This window comes from Strix aluco, chromosome 1 (genome assembly GCF_031877795.1).
Source record: "Strix aluco isolate bStrAlu1 chromosome 1, bStrAlu1.hap1, whole genome shotgun sequence".
Taxonomy (NCBI): Eukaryota; Metazoa; Chordata; class Aves; order Strigiformes; family Strigidae; genus Strix; species Strix aluco.
In genome coordinates, this window is record NC_133931.1 from 171,241,781 (window position 1) to 171,255,878 (window position 14,098).

The 14,098-nt window shown below is 45.7% G+C and overlaps 1 protein-coding gene across 1 annotated transcript in view; it reads left to right on the top strand.

The window, feature by feature from the left end:
• The first annotated feature begins 791 nt into the window (after positions 1–791).
• WNT3A (Wnt family member 3A) overlaps positions 792–14,098 on the top strand; it is an 88,488-nt gene continuing 75,181 nt past the window's right edge. Inside the window, exon 1 of the mRNA XM_074850213.1 lies at positions 792–1,887. Within this exon, the coding sequence (XP_074706314.1) occupies positions 1,817–1,887 (71 nt within the window). The 5' untranslated portion in view covers positions 792–1,816. The remainder of the gene's footprint in view (positions 1,888–14,098) is intronic.

The window sequence follows — 14,098 nt, forward strand, 5'->3', positions numbered from 1 at the left end:
CCATCTAGCTAAACACAAACATATCTTTATATATATGCATATAAAGCTCCGTGTGTGTAAATAGAAATATTCCCGACTAAGGGAAAATATATATGCAATTCTTAATGAGAAAAAAACCCACATTTTGATTTGAGCTAATGCAAAGTTGCAAGCCTTCCTCCAAAAAAGCCATTAAAAATTGTACCTCTCTTTGTTCCATGCGAGCCACAGAAATTTTCTGATTCACAGATAAAATAAAGTCAAATATATAAATAAAATCTCATCCAGTTCTCTCTCTTTCCTAAAAAAAAAAAAAAAAAAAAAAAGTGACAAAAATCAGCAAAAAAAGCAACAGGCAGCAACCACAACAACCAGGAAAAAAAAAAAAAAATCACATAAAAGAGAATCATCGCTGTTATTCCAGGAAGAAAATATCTCCCAGTTCATCCAGTGCCTCCATCCCCTTGTTTTCACCTCTCCAGCCCCTTTCAAATGACTCAGGGTAAGGGGAAAGCCTGTCAGCTGGGTGACACTTGCTCACAGATACAGCAAGCTTTAAACAATATGTTCCAGAGGAGCAGCAAATCTAACTGTGTACCCAGTCTTGAGGAGCTACATCTTTATAATAATACTAATCATGAGATTTTTTTTTTTTTATTTCCACCCCACCGAAAACCTGCAGATTTTTGGAACCGCACGATCCACCCCAACTCACCCCCCACCACCGCCACTGAAAGGAAAGAAATTGTTACAATATGTAGAGAAAGAAATTAAAAAAGAGATCAATTACTAGTGCCCTGTGGGGTGGATCTGGTGGATGAAGTCGTTTGCAGCAGTGCCTTCGCAAAGTCCGGGGCCGGGACTCCTGCAAATTGTGATGATCTGGATGAGCCTTATTGAGATTTGCATGGAACAAGTTGATTTCTTAGCAGATGTTTTCAGTAGAGCTCTTGGATATCTGGCTGGTTGGACCGCTGGGGAAGGGGTGTGCGTGTCTGTGGGGGTGTGCATGTCTCTGTGCGCGCGTGCATGTCTGGGTGTAAATCCTCTTTTTTTTTTTTTAAGGAAAAAAGGAGGAAAAAAAAAAAAAAAAAAAAAAAGAACCAGCTGAAAGTTTCTAGAAAGTTAGTTTAAATGTGTCCCGACCATCACCGTGAGGAAATGGGGATTTGAGAAGAAGGACAGAATGGCAACAAGAGGCAAATCAAGAAAATAATAATTAAAAAAAAAAAATCTTCACACTTTTTTTTTTTTTTTTTTTTTTTTGCATTTTAGTAGCTTCGACCCAGGGAGTGAAATCCGGGCAGGTTGTTATAGCTACCCAAATCCACAGGGGTCCCCCCTGTCTATTTAAACCCCCTAAATCTTCCTTCCCCTTTTTAAAACTACATTTTATCCCTTGGCTTGTGGGCCAACGTGCCCCCTAATGAGTATTAAAACACTATCTCCTTGCAATTAGCTCATTCCTGACTTCGCGCTCCTGATTGACAGAACAAGCCAAAGCATCAGAATTCTCCCTTTGGCAATAAGTGCTGATTGGGTCCTTTTTAAGAGAGCTACTTCAAACTTTTTTTTTTTTTTTTTTTTTAATATTTGCCTTCAGTGTCTTGGCTGAGAGAAGAGTTTTTTACCTCTCTGAGATTTTTTTTTTCCTTGAGAGTAGTAGAGGAAGCAAGAGAGGATTTACCTGGTCGGGTTGAGTTCACTTCATTTGACTTTTTTTTTTTAAATTATTGTTATTATTATTATTAAAATAATCATCCTGCCTCAGAAGAAAGGAAGGTTTTTGGCAACTCTGGTTAAAAAAAAAAAAAAAAAGAAAGACAACTTTTCATCAATGGCCTCTTTTGGATATTTCCTGTTTCTTTGTGGGTTGAGTCAGGCTCTGTCAAGTTACCCAATCTGGTGGTAAGTTTTATTCTTCTTTTTTTTTTTTTCTCTCATTTTCATTTATTTTTCCCCTCCTCTGTTTTCTCTGCAACCCCTGCGCTTAAGATGACTTGAAATTCTCCTTTCGTTGCCACTCAGCTAAAGAGGTGGGATTGTTCCAGCGCCAGCAAGTTCTTAGGACCTGCATTTCACCTCTTTTATTTATGCATTCACTTTGTTTATTTTGACTGGGTTATACCTGATCTCTCCTTCTCCTACTGTAAAAGAGAGAGAGCGAGCGAGAGCGATCGGAAAGTTATTTTTTTTTTTAAGTGCTTTGATCCTCTCCTGTGAAGAACAAAAGGCGCTGCCTGAATTAAAGAGATAATGATACAAGCTGACATGAGCATTTCAAGGTGATTTCGACCTAGTCAGGTGGAAGGATTGGGGGAAAGGATGAAAACTTCCCCCCCCCCCCCCCCATTCGCTTTAAGGGAATATTTAGGGGAAGGGAAAAAAAAAAAAAAAAAGGGGGGGAAGAAAGAGAAAGGAGGTGAGAGGAGGCTGAACAACCTGGGCTGGTTATGGAAAGGCAGAGCAGGGAGCAGAGACGGCGCTGGGGGAGATGTGCCCGGCGCGGCCGCGGAGCTGTCCCGCGCAAAATCGGCGGGGACCTGCGCACCCCCGTTCCCCCGGGATAACGCAGTTTTTTGGCCGGGCTGCAGCTCCTTTCTTTTTTTTTTTTTTTTCTTTCTTTTTTTTTTTTTTTTTTTTTTCCGCGCTTTGCACCCTACGCCTTTAAGAGGCTTTTCTCTCTCTCCCCCACAAAAAGCAAATGGTGTTGGGCTAGGCATGTAACTGCAGGATCTGCTCTAATTACCCCGCGGAGGTAATTGGGCTCAGGGAAGCCCTAGCGCAGGAAGGCTCCTGCTCCGCAGGCAGCTCTCGGCCGAGTGCGTAGGAAGCGCGGAGCAGAGCCGCGCGGGGTTGAGCGGTGCGCGGGAGGCGCAGGCAAAGCCGGTTGGGCTTCGCGTTCTGACACCGGCTGCGCGGGTGCGGAGCTGCCTGGGAAGGGAGCTGCCAGCTCCGCGACCGCGGAGGGGAAGGCGGGCTGCTCCGCACCCGGGGCGGTGCTGTAAATAACTCCGAAGCGTGCAACACCCCCCCCCCCCCAAAAAAAAAAAAATGCTAATATAAAAATAATAATTAATTTTTTTGAAAGTGCATTTACTCTCTGCCCCCCCCCCATGTGACGAGGGGCAGTAGCGGGGGGTCAGGTGCGATCCACACGGGCGGAGGCGAACGGGGCCCGCGGGAGCGCTCCCTCCGCCCGCGGCCGCGCTGCCCGGCGGTGCAGAGGTGAGGGTGTTGAAGGCAGCCTCTTCAACTATTTCAGGTATGTCTGAAAGCAGGGAATTCGTTGGGATGGGAGAAAAGCAATAAAATGCAAATGTGTTCTTGGGAAGACAGGCAGAAAGAGCACCTGGACGGGAGTCATTAAAAAGCAATCTTTTATTCCCAGCCACCATCTAACTTATAATTAAAAACTCTGGTTGCATTCCTGATTGGAGAAGGAAACGCATTCCTCTAATACCAACATAAATATTCCCTTGTCACCCACCGAGGGGAGAGGAGGGCAGCGCGGCCCCGGCCCCCCCAGCCCCGCTCCCGGCTCCCCGCTCCCGGAGGTGCGGGCGAGTGGGAAAAGCCCGGGCAGGAGGCGGTGGAGAGAGGGGCAGGAGGGGTTTTTTTCCAAGCTGGGGCATCAGGTGTGTGAAGGAGGACTGCAGCGGCGACTTTTGGGGGTTTGGGGGTGGTTTTTTGCTTTTGTGTTTTGTTGTTTTTTTTTTTTTTTCCTCCCCCTTCCATCCTTCCCCGGTGCCAACCAGCGGTTTTTAGACGTTTCTTTCGCAAAGAGAGCAAAGCCCCCTTAGGCCATGGAAATGCAAAGGAGGTTTTGATTGGGGTGGGGGAGTCGGAGGAGAGACCGGGTGCTGTTATATTGGCTGCTTAAATTCCCCCTCGCCCCCCACCCCTCCTTTCCCTCTTTATCCTCAAGCAAGTTATAAAACCATGGGCACCCCGATGGCTGGAGCTGGGGGACAGCCCTGCGACTCCTCGGGGGCTGGAGGGTGGCACAGGGGTCCCCTGGACACACCCGTGCACATCCCAGTACCAGCAGCGCCTTTTCTTTTCTCCTAGTCAAGGACAGCCTGCTTCCAAACCAGCTGAATCAGCAAATCAATCATCATCTTTATTCTATTTTAATTTAATTTTGTTCCTTTCTTTTTGGACGGGTTTGTTGTTGGTTGTTGGTTTTGTCGGTTTTTTTTTTTCTTTTTTGAACGGACTACAGAGGGCCAGGATTTTTTTTTTTTTAGACTGGTAGTGCAAGCAACAAACCATTTCTGTTTAAAGCCTCCCCTATATTCCCTCGTAGCAACTGGACTGCTTACAGCAGAAAATCTGTAATTTACCATCCCCAAATTGTGCCCCTCGCAAATAATAGTTTCTAGTTAAAGCGTAAACTCATCCTAAAGCACACAGGGCTATGGATACTTACACTGCGTTCAGCTTCAAGGCAATTTGAGCAGAAGCAGGAACTGAGGAGCAACACTCTCCTGTAGGTTTTGGTTAATTATTCTCCCAGAGGGAAGAAATTAGGGGAAACATCAAGTGTGCGTTTGTTAGGGGGAGCAAGTGGGCATGGGTCTGTTACTGAACTTTCTGTCTACCTCTAAATAGAGCTCCTGACTTGGCTGAGCTGTTTAAATTGCTGTTCCCACCATGGCATAGAGGCTCCTGTTCAAAATCAGGCCATGCAGTTCTGGGTGGGCTCTGCACAGACCCAATTGCATGGTATCTACAGAAAAAGTGCAGTGGGGCAAAAGGGAAAAGATCCCTCGGAGCAGTGATGCTCTCATGGTCTGTCCACGTCCTTTCAGTGATGACTGGGGGAAAGCTACGGGAGCTGCTTAAAAATAGAAAATTTCTAAATAACGTATTTACAAAGAGGGATGAAATAAGCTGTAAAAATAATTACTTAAAAATAACAAAAGAAAAGGGCACTGTTTCCCATTGGGACCGATGTGGCAAGTTTCTAGGGACATGTTGGCATGATTTATTATAGCACAGTAACCCCACAGGACCTTCTCCCACAGCATTGCGTTGTTCAACCTAAAGGAGCTACTGGTAGTTGCAACAGGCTCTTCCACACCCAGGAGGCCAGATTAAGAGCAAAAATGTGCCTTTTTTTTTTTTTTTTTTCCCCAAATGTTAGTGCTGCTCATTTTTTGGTTTGTTTTTAAAAAAGGAAAAGGGACTGGAGGGAGTGAAGGATGACTTAGAAAATTCAGAAGCAGAATCCATGGGTGGGGGAGGATTAGATGTAACCTTGCAGAGTCACAGTAGCACCACGAACAAAATTAAAACTTTTTCCAGCTAACATGCACTGCCTCGGCTGGCTGGCTAACCTCACATGGAATGGAAAAAGCATTTTATTTGATTTTTTAATCGGTGGCATGAGACCTGACTTGGGCTGAGGACAGCCAGATTGCAGAAATGATTCAGAAGGGAGAAGGGTTTGGTTCAGGAAGAAAAATCAGCAATAAAAATGAACACAGAGCTTCAGTGCTGGGGATCTTAACCTCCTGTTGCCCAGGAGGCTTGTCCTAGGAGAGGTGATCGCCAGAGGGGATCACTGGGCTGAATTAAAAGTACAGGCAGGCCTCTTCACCATGGGAGAAACCTGCTAGCTGGCACCTCAAATGTCATTCTTCCTGGGGTGCAAGGCAGCCTGGTGCATGTTGAGGGATGCAGATAGTTAAAGCGAGGGGCTGGAGCAGGGAGGAGATAGGCACTGTCTGGGACCTCACGTGGTGGCATCGCTTTGGGCAGCAGTGCGTGTCCCTTCCTCTGTCCCATTGGCTGTGGTGGAGCTCCTGTCTCCTCTGCTGCTCTCTGTAACACCCATACCACATCCAAAGTGGGGTGGGGTGAAGTTCAGCCCCATAATGAACTGGGCAAGGAGATGAAGCATAACCACTAATGCCGAGCGAACGTAGTGTTACTGAAGATGCCAGGCTGGTATTTGGAAAGCAAACATGAGGGATGTGTGTTAGGAATATTTTCCTGGCTGTGACCTGTGTTTGCTCTTGGCTTCTTATTGCTTATTCCCCAAGACTGGTCACAGAAGCTCTATTGGTTTACTCATCCATGTAGGATGAACCTGGCCAAAGCCTGTGATGTCCTGCAGTAACCACTTTGCAGCCCATGAGGGTGGGAGAAAGTGATCTAAGAGATCTTTCCATCTTTGTTTTTTTGCAATTCAGGAAATGTAAGTGCATGGGAGCAGGGTGGGAGGGAGCCTTGCCAACAGAAAGACAAGTAACCCAGTGGCATCACTCCAGCAATACGCAGGTGCAACACCTGAACGTGTCCCTGTCAGAGTTTGATGGCATCACTGCAATAAGAGCAGTGCACGGATGAAGTCCCAGCTTGTGCTCTGGTTCAGGTCTCTCCTGGGATCTGTCCCCCTCAGGATGGATGGAACAGCCTGCAATTTACACTGGGGGTGGGTGAAAGCCGGGCCAGGTTCTGGATCGCATGAGAAACCTGATTCTCCTTTTGTTGCAAATCCTGGAGAACCAAGCTGAGTCTTGGCAGGCTCCGCACTTGAGAAAGCAAAGCTTAGGTTTGGCAGAGATCAACTGCGTTAAGTGAGAGATGATCATCCCTCATTAGCCAGGAGAGAGGCAGAGCCATGGAAGGTCACCCAAGGGACAGCACGAGCCATGTGCGTTGGCACCAGAGCTCCTAAAACAATCTCTAGAGCTCGGAAATACAAATTGCATCTACCCACTTCTCTGCATGATTGGTTAATCATATCCATGATAATCATATGCGGAGTTGAGGATTTTGACATTTCCGAGGTGATGGCACTCATCCTCGTTGCCTCTGCTACTGCAGCAGGTTGCGGTGTGACGTTAAACAGCCGCTGTGCCCCTCTGCAGAGGTGGCTGCACTTCAGCTGTGTGCGGTGGCATCTCTGTACATGCAGCCCTATCCCACCCTTGCCCCAAGGCTTGGGAATTGTCTTTATATACATGTATCTATGTTACAACAGTATCTTACATGGCCCTGTTTTGCCAGGCAGCGTATAATCATGGATTGATGTTTTAGCCTATTCTCAGATACCAACTTGCCCACTAGCTTGGATTTTCCAGAGCACAGCATGGGTGATTTGCACCCAAGCAGCAATGGGGATAGAGGGCAGCTGGGTCGAGGGGATCTTGCTGTGTAGATGTAAGTGGTAAGAAACAGTCCTTGCCTGGTCCATGCATAGGGTATAGTGTGCAAAGGATAAGGGAAATATTTCCCCATCTCCACTTTTTCATGGTGGGACTGGAGAAACAGACTCTAATAGTATTTATGTTGCTCCTGGAATAGTCCAGGCATGGAGGAGCTGTGCTGGTGAGATTAAATGACTGAACCAAGATCACACAAGAAGCCTTTCTCGCATCAGGAACTGAAAATTTTGCAAGGTCCTAGCAAGAAGCCCCTGTTTCAAACACAGGGACAGCTGGGACTCTCCCAGAGACCATAGTGTGAGCTCAAAAAGAGCCCTCATCTACTTGGATTTTAGACTCATTTTTTTAAATTGTGTTGTCCTGCTATGTATTAATTGACTTTTTCTTTCAATTTTAAGAGGACTTTTTGAGATAAGTTAACCTGAAAACCAGCAACTTGATATTCAAAGCTTTGAACTAAGGTATTGCTTCAAACAAGCAAGCCTTTCCTAACTAAGATAAGGAAAAGTGAATAATTTTGCTCCTCAGCCCTTTTTGGGTAGCCCCAGTGGCAAATTATGTCCTTTACAGGCAAATGAACACCTCTAAGATTTCTCACCTGAAAACCTTTGAGAATCTACTAACATGGCTTAAGCTCTGATGTGTGCCCAGGAAGGGAGAGAATGGGTTTTATTCCTATTTTGCAGGGGGGGTAAGCATAGACAGAAGAATTTAAAGGCCCTGCCGCGGACCTTGCAATGAGTCTGCAGCAGGGATGGGTGTAGCACCAAGACACTTGGTTGTCCAGTTCGCTGAGGGAAGGCAGGTCTTTTCTTCCTTCTAAAGATCTTTCTACACAGGCCCCATGTCCTTGGGTGCTATTGCAGTGAACAGCACCAGGGCAGGGTAAGGAAGTGTCTGCTTCAGGGTCAGTAGACATTAATGAAATAGATGGGTCCTGTTCTCCTCTTTGAGCTCCTAGCTGAGCCATTTCACTTGTGCACCTGGTGTTTTTCTTCCAGACTCATCTGTACAGCCAGGCCTGACATAGGTAGAGTAGTTGGAACAGGGGCATGGCCATAGCTGTGCTTTCTTTTGGCCAAAATGTCTTTTCGGCTGTTCCCTCTAAAGGGCCAGGCTGGAGGAGCCTTGACTTTTGCTGTGAGTCTGTGGTCTCTCCTAGGAAAGAAGAGTCAAGGATTGCTGATTGTACCAGGGGATATGAGCCTGACTCACTGGTGTATCCATCCCAAATCTATGGCAACCCTTTCCTGCTTGCATTCTGCTTCCTGCAACTGGGGTGAGCCAACTCAATTCCAGCCCTGCTGCAATGCTACTGCTTTTCCAGACGGGGACTGCTGGTCTCTGCACCTCTTCCCGTATCACCAGTGCTTAGCACGGGTGCAAAGCAGCAGAGGAAGGCGGTTGTTCTGTGCTAGACCTTGGAGGAGCAGACGGTTTTGCTTTGCATGTGTGAAAGCACAAGAAAAAAAACCAATGGGACAACCATGGGTTGACGTTCTTGCTTCTCCCTTGGTCAGCGGTTGTGCTTGCGTTCCTGTTCCTCGAGTGCATGATTCAGATAGCCCGGCCTCGTTTCAAAGAGTTTTATTGGACATAATGACAGCACTTAACAGGCATTGCACAAGTGTGACACAGGGGCAATCCTCCGGGCTCTGAGTCATGGATGCTCCGTTTGGACAGCTGACCTGTAAGCAGTATGGTGAATGTAGCTGGCTGTGTGCTGAGCACACAGTCTTATCCCCAGGGTCTCCTGCGAGCAGGGATGAACCAGTCATGCTCCCACCAACTTCCACGTTGAAATTTCCTTACTGGAGCAGAACTGGACTCACGATCTTGCTCTGGATCCCAAAGGAAACCCTGTAGGGTCAAAGAGTGCAGCTGGGAAGAGAAGAGATGGAGCATGCAGGAGGTCTGAAGACCATTGCTGCAAAGAAGAAGGGCTTTCAAGGCTCGAAATAGACATCTTCTGGTGATGTGGAGCTTGGTGCTTTCTGCCCAGTCAGGTGGTGGCAGGTGCTGGGGTGATGGTGCCAGTTAAAACCACTGAAATACAGAAGAAAGGAAGAGAAGATAGCAGGGGAAGAAGCATTAATGCCAGAGCACGTATATCTTGTCCACATGCTCAGCTAAGGCTGGATGGGGCACAGCCCCAAAGCTGCAGCAAGAGCTATTCCCATCCTGTCTCACTAAACCCATCTCTGCTTTGCTGACACCACTGAAAGCCCAATGAAGGCCCAGGGTCCGTAAGAGCCAAGCCCATTCAGTGAGGCTTAATACTGAAAGAAGATGAATACTCAGGAAAGTCTGTAAGGGCAGGAGCCCTTCTATAATGTACCCGGCAGGGCTTTGCTGGATCAGGCCAAGTGTTGCTCTTGCAGAAAAGCTGTTCCTGACACTGTCTATGCCAACTGTTTCCATCTAGCCTGGGCCATTCATAACTCTTTTCACCCCTCCTATCCCTTTAAAAGTGGCAAGGTTTGCTTTAAGTCCTGTTATCATCTTAGCACAATATGTAAAAATTCATCAGTTCATCAGTCTATTCCAAATTCTACTGGTGCTTGCAAAAAAACAAGGAAAAGGAAAAAGAACCAATACATTAACTCCCTTGTTCTGAACTCCTAACATAGGGCACTGCTTTTAAAAACAGCCTGTAAACCAGGGGAGAGCGTTATGCATCACAAAGATGTTGTTTGTCTCTTTTCCTTGTTTGTCACCTGCATATTCACAGCCCCCTTCCCACTTGGATGTTGCTGATACCCAGAGAGTACTTTGCATTTGTAGAGCCTGGGCCATCAAAGGAGTTTGAGGTGCCTTTGGTCTCCTCATCACAGTTTCTGTTCTGGTGTAAATAATAGTCAGTTATGCTTTATATTGGTATAGTGTTAATTCTTAGCAGGGCTGCTGTTACTCTTTTCCAACATGGATATTCCTCCATACTCTATTGGTGTGAAATGCTTTTCTCTTGCTGCGTCTTTGAACACTCTCAGGCTTCATCAACAAGGTCACGTCATAGCTTGTGGGCTGGTTCCCTTCTCACATCGCAGGCCTCACAAGGCATCCCAGGTGCTTGGGATGGCCATTTCTCCTCTTCCATGGGGCTCTGTAGGCTCAAAGTGTGTTGGAGCGGGTTTTCCTAGAAGGCTTAGAGAGTGCCTCAGGGGTTCCTTGAGCTCAGATCATGGTAGACTCTCACATTTCTGGCCTGGCCTCATGTCTATCACAGGTTATGGAAACTCTCTTGGTCACCATGCATCAATCCTAGTGGTCAGTTTAAGCATGTCTTCCAGGAAAGACATCTAGTCCAAAAAAGAAGATGCCTGGGTTCCCATCAGATGCCCATGCATAGATTTTACTCCCAATTAAAATGCCATATGGTGTCCTGGTTATCCTCACAAGCCTGGCAGGGATTTTATACATTCCACTGATGACACTCTTTTCTCAGCAGCAGACGGAGGCCAGTCAAGAAAACCCCAGAGCATCTCAGTGGCACTTGATGCCTATCTGCAGGCAACTGAACAAAGTCTTGGGGTGGAATTCATTTTGCACATTACATGTGTGCAATTTCAATGTCTCCATTCAAGACTCTTGGCTCCTTTCATCGATGGGCATAAACGGGCACTTTCTTATGGTGCAATTCACATCTCAATCATTCGACTGAGCTTGACTGGTTAAATCCTCTGCGACTATGGAGGAGTTAAGGCAACCAGTTCAAAAGTATCTCCACCATGGTCATCTAGGATTAGTTAGGCAATACACAAGACAGGGAATCCTCTTTGAGAGTTTGGTCATTTGCCTATTTCCTAGCTGTTAAAATATTCCCATTGCCTGGCATGATTTCACATGGCTAAAATCAAGTCATGGACTTTTTCTGTACCATTTTAATAAGTTCTTTAGTGCACAGTGCTCATTGGTGTATTGGGACGGGTGCAGCCATGGTATGCTATTGCAGGAATGTGCATGCCATCCAGGTTGGTACTAAAAGCCTCTAGGCCACCCTTCTCCTCAACAAATTCACCCCATCTTATATTTTGTCATGTCTCAGCATAGCCTAAGCAGCTTGAATGTTTTGCAGGTTTCTCTGTAACATATTTAAACCCAACACACTCCAGAGCACAAATATATCTTCCTCATGCTCCTTATCCTCAAACACATCCAGAGTCTCCCACCATTCTCCAACCACATGCACAAGCCATTGGCTCAAGTTTGTAATAGAACTTTAACTCAAAGCTTTAAAAAATATATATAAAATGGCTTTCTTGCTTCCCTATCATGACAGTTATCTCAGCAGGGGACACGGTCACTCTTATTAATGCAAGAGTTGTATCTGCATTTCAGAGAATTCCTCTGACTTTGTTTTACTTTCAGTTCTCTGAAATCAAAACGTCTTCTCTTTTCCCAGTCTATATCTCTTAATTGCACTTCCCACTTCGTACTTCCTCTACATCTCTCTTAGAAGATGCAGTTTTATGTCAGAGGTTACGCACATTCAGGTTTCCAAGGAAGTCACTGTTATTCAACAGAATTCACATTGTGGGATGGAGCAGCAAGAAAAGGCAGAGCCCATCTCTGCTGTAGCCAAGCCTGTGAAATGAAGCCAAACAGCACTGAGCAGAGCAGGAGTTTCTTCTGCTTCTAAAAGGGTGCACCTTGTCTAATAGAGATATTTACTAAGGAGTGGGAAGGCAGGAATGAAACTCCTTGAACAGTTGCCAAGCCTACCATTCAGTTTGTCCCTCTGCCCCCAGAATAACAACAATAGAGCCTGTTGCTAGACAGTGTTGTGTGGCATGACAGAAAGCAGCTCTAAATCCTTTGCAGGCTGAGGGACACACTTAAGGGAGCCTTTCCATTTTTTTATGAGCTTACGGTAGCCAGGAAAAAATGGGACAGTCTAAGGTCTTGCTGGACAGGTAGGACCCCATTCAAAGCCCAGTAAAGACTGGGGAAAGACCATGGGGCATCAGATAAGATTTGTAGAATTTACTGGGAGACCCACAGTTCCTTTAGAGGCATAAAAATATGGTTAATGGTGGCTCTGGGGAGATCCAGGTTTGGTTTCTACGCCTCCAATCATCTTGAAGCTTTAGCAGTCACTAGCCAAGTTTCCTTTAGAGCTATTGGTGAGAACTAAGATGCAACTTATCTGATGCATGTTAGACGTTTACTTTCAGATGAGAAGAATCACATCCCAGCTGTGTCAGTTTTCTTACCATCACCTGCAAGAGGACCCTGGATAACTAGGTCAGACAAAGATATCTCCTTCCACACCACACCTCTGCTAATGCTGCAGCAAAACAGCTTTCAGGCCCTGGAGATAAGGCTGCCACTTTCTTTCTCTGTAGATTTACACTATTTGTAAATGGGAGTGTATCCAGGCCTTGAAACAAATCAGCGCACTTTGTTCAAGACAGTTGGTGAATAGGCTAGGCTGGACTGAGCTTCCCAGTCCCTGGATCCCTCACTGCCAGGAAATAATAGACTATATCAGCACACACTTCCAAACACCTGTAGTCCATCTTTCTAACATCTACACATGTTCAGAAGGGTATTGTTCTCACAGCCTTTAGGACAGCTCTCCATCACCATTACAAAGACAATCCACAAGGAGAGGCAGCACTCCTGTGGTATGCAGGATCTAATGAGGTACCCAGCTCTCCTGGTCTGGATCAGTAAGGCTAATTATTTCATGACAAATGCATCTGGACTGCTCTTCCCATGGAAGAATATGCAAGAAGTTGATACTTCATAAGAATTCCCTTCAAACACCCTTCTGAGATATGGATTTTTGCTCAGCTCTTCCATACATTGTGGAATGCAACACCAGGACTTCAAGTGATGGGTTTTTAAACGTAATTCAGCCACTAAAGATCTACAGCAACACCCACGAGGATTTTCAAAAGGATCTTCCAATGACAGTGCCCTCTTTCAGTGTTCTACATGTCTAGGTAGATCATAAAAATCCTAGATGCTCCAAGCCTTTAGGAGTGTATTCAAAGCAAAAAAAAAAAAAATAAAAAAAGCAGCTGATTCGTCTGGAAAGATTTTATAGTGGAAGTGCTCAGACAAAACAATAAGAGGCTAAGTGGAACAGGACAGAAGAAGTGAAATGTAAGACTATTTAGACACATAATTCTTGCTTTATTCCTTAGACTTACTGCATTGCTGCAACTTGATCAATTAACTGATTTTATTGAGCTGCCCCTTGTCAGTGGGTTGCAGTGACCGGTCCATGAATACCCTTAGCTCATTCCAAATGTGAGGAAAAGTGGATTTTATTGAAGTGCTTGTTTCTCCTCACATGCCGCAGAGAGAACAGAAGTAGCACACATTGAGCTGTCTGTTAGACACCTTAGGTTAGTTGAGGTGTATCCCACTGTGGGTTTGCAGTAATAGGTATAACAGCTTCTACCATCATTAAATCATTCGATTCAGAAATCATCTCATCCATCCTCACGTGCCCCAGGCTGGATTAAATATACCTAAATCAGAATTGTGAAGAAGTAATGGATATAAAAGGTAGTTAGCACTGAGTCATTGCTAACAAGAATATCATCTGGATAACAAAGGAACTTACTGGATCACAGTCTTCTTCTAACAGGACAGGTCATGGATATTAGTGGGTTGATTGCAAAACCTAGAAGTCACTTACAACAGAAGACTAAGGGTATGGTAAGAACTAGTTTTGCCTGAAAGAGTATAGTGTCCAGACAGATGGGGCAAACAACTGAGCTGAAGGAGAACAGATAAGATACATTAGCAGAAGATTGGGAATCAGACAGCGAAATGCTAATTCAGTAGCCACTGGAATCCTTGTTGCAACTTGCCCACAGGCATATGGGAAGTCTGTGACAGAAACTGGCGTTGAGTCCATCTGTCCTGCTGATGCAATACGTAGTCTCAGTCTCCTGGTGAATGAAAGGTTCAAGCTCAGCTGTAAC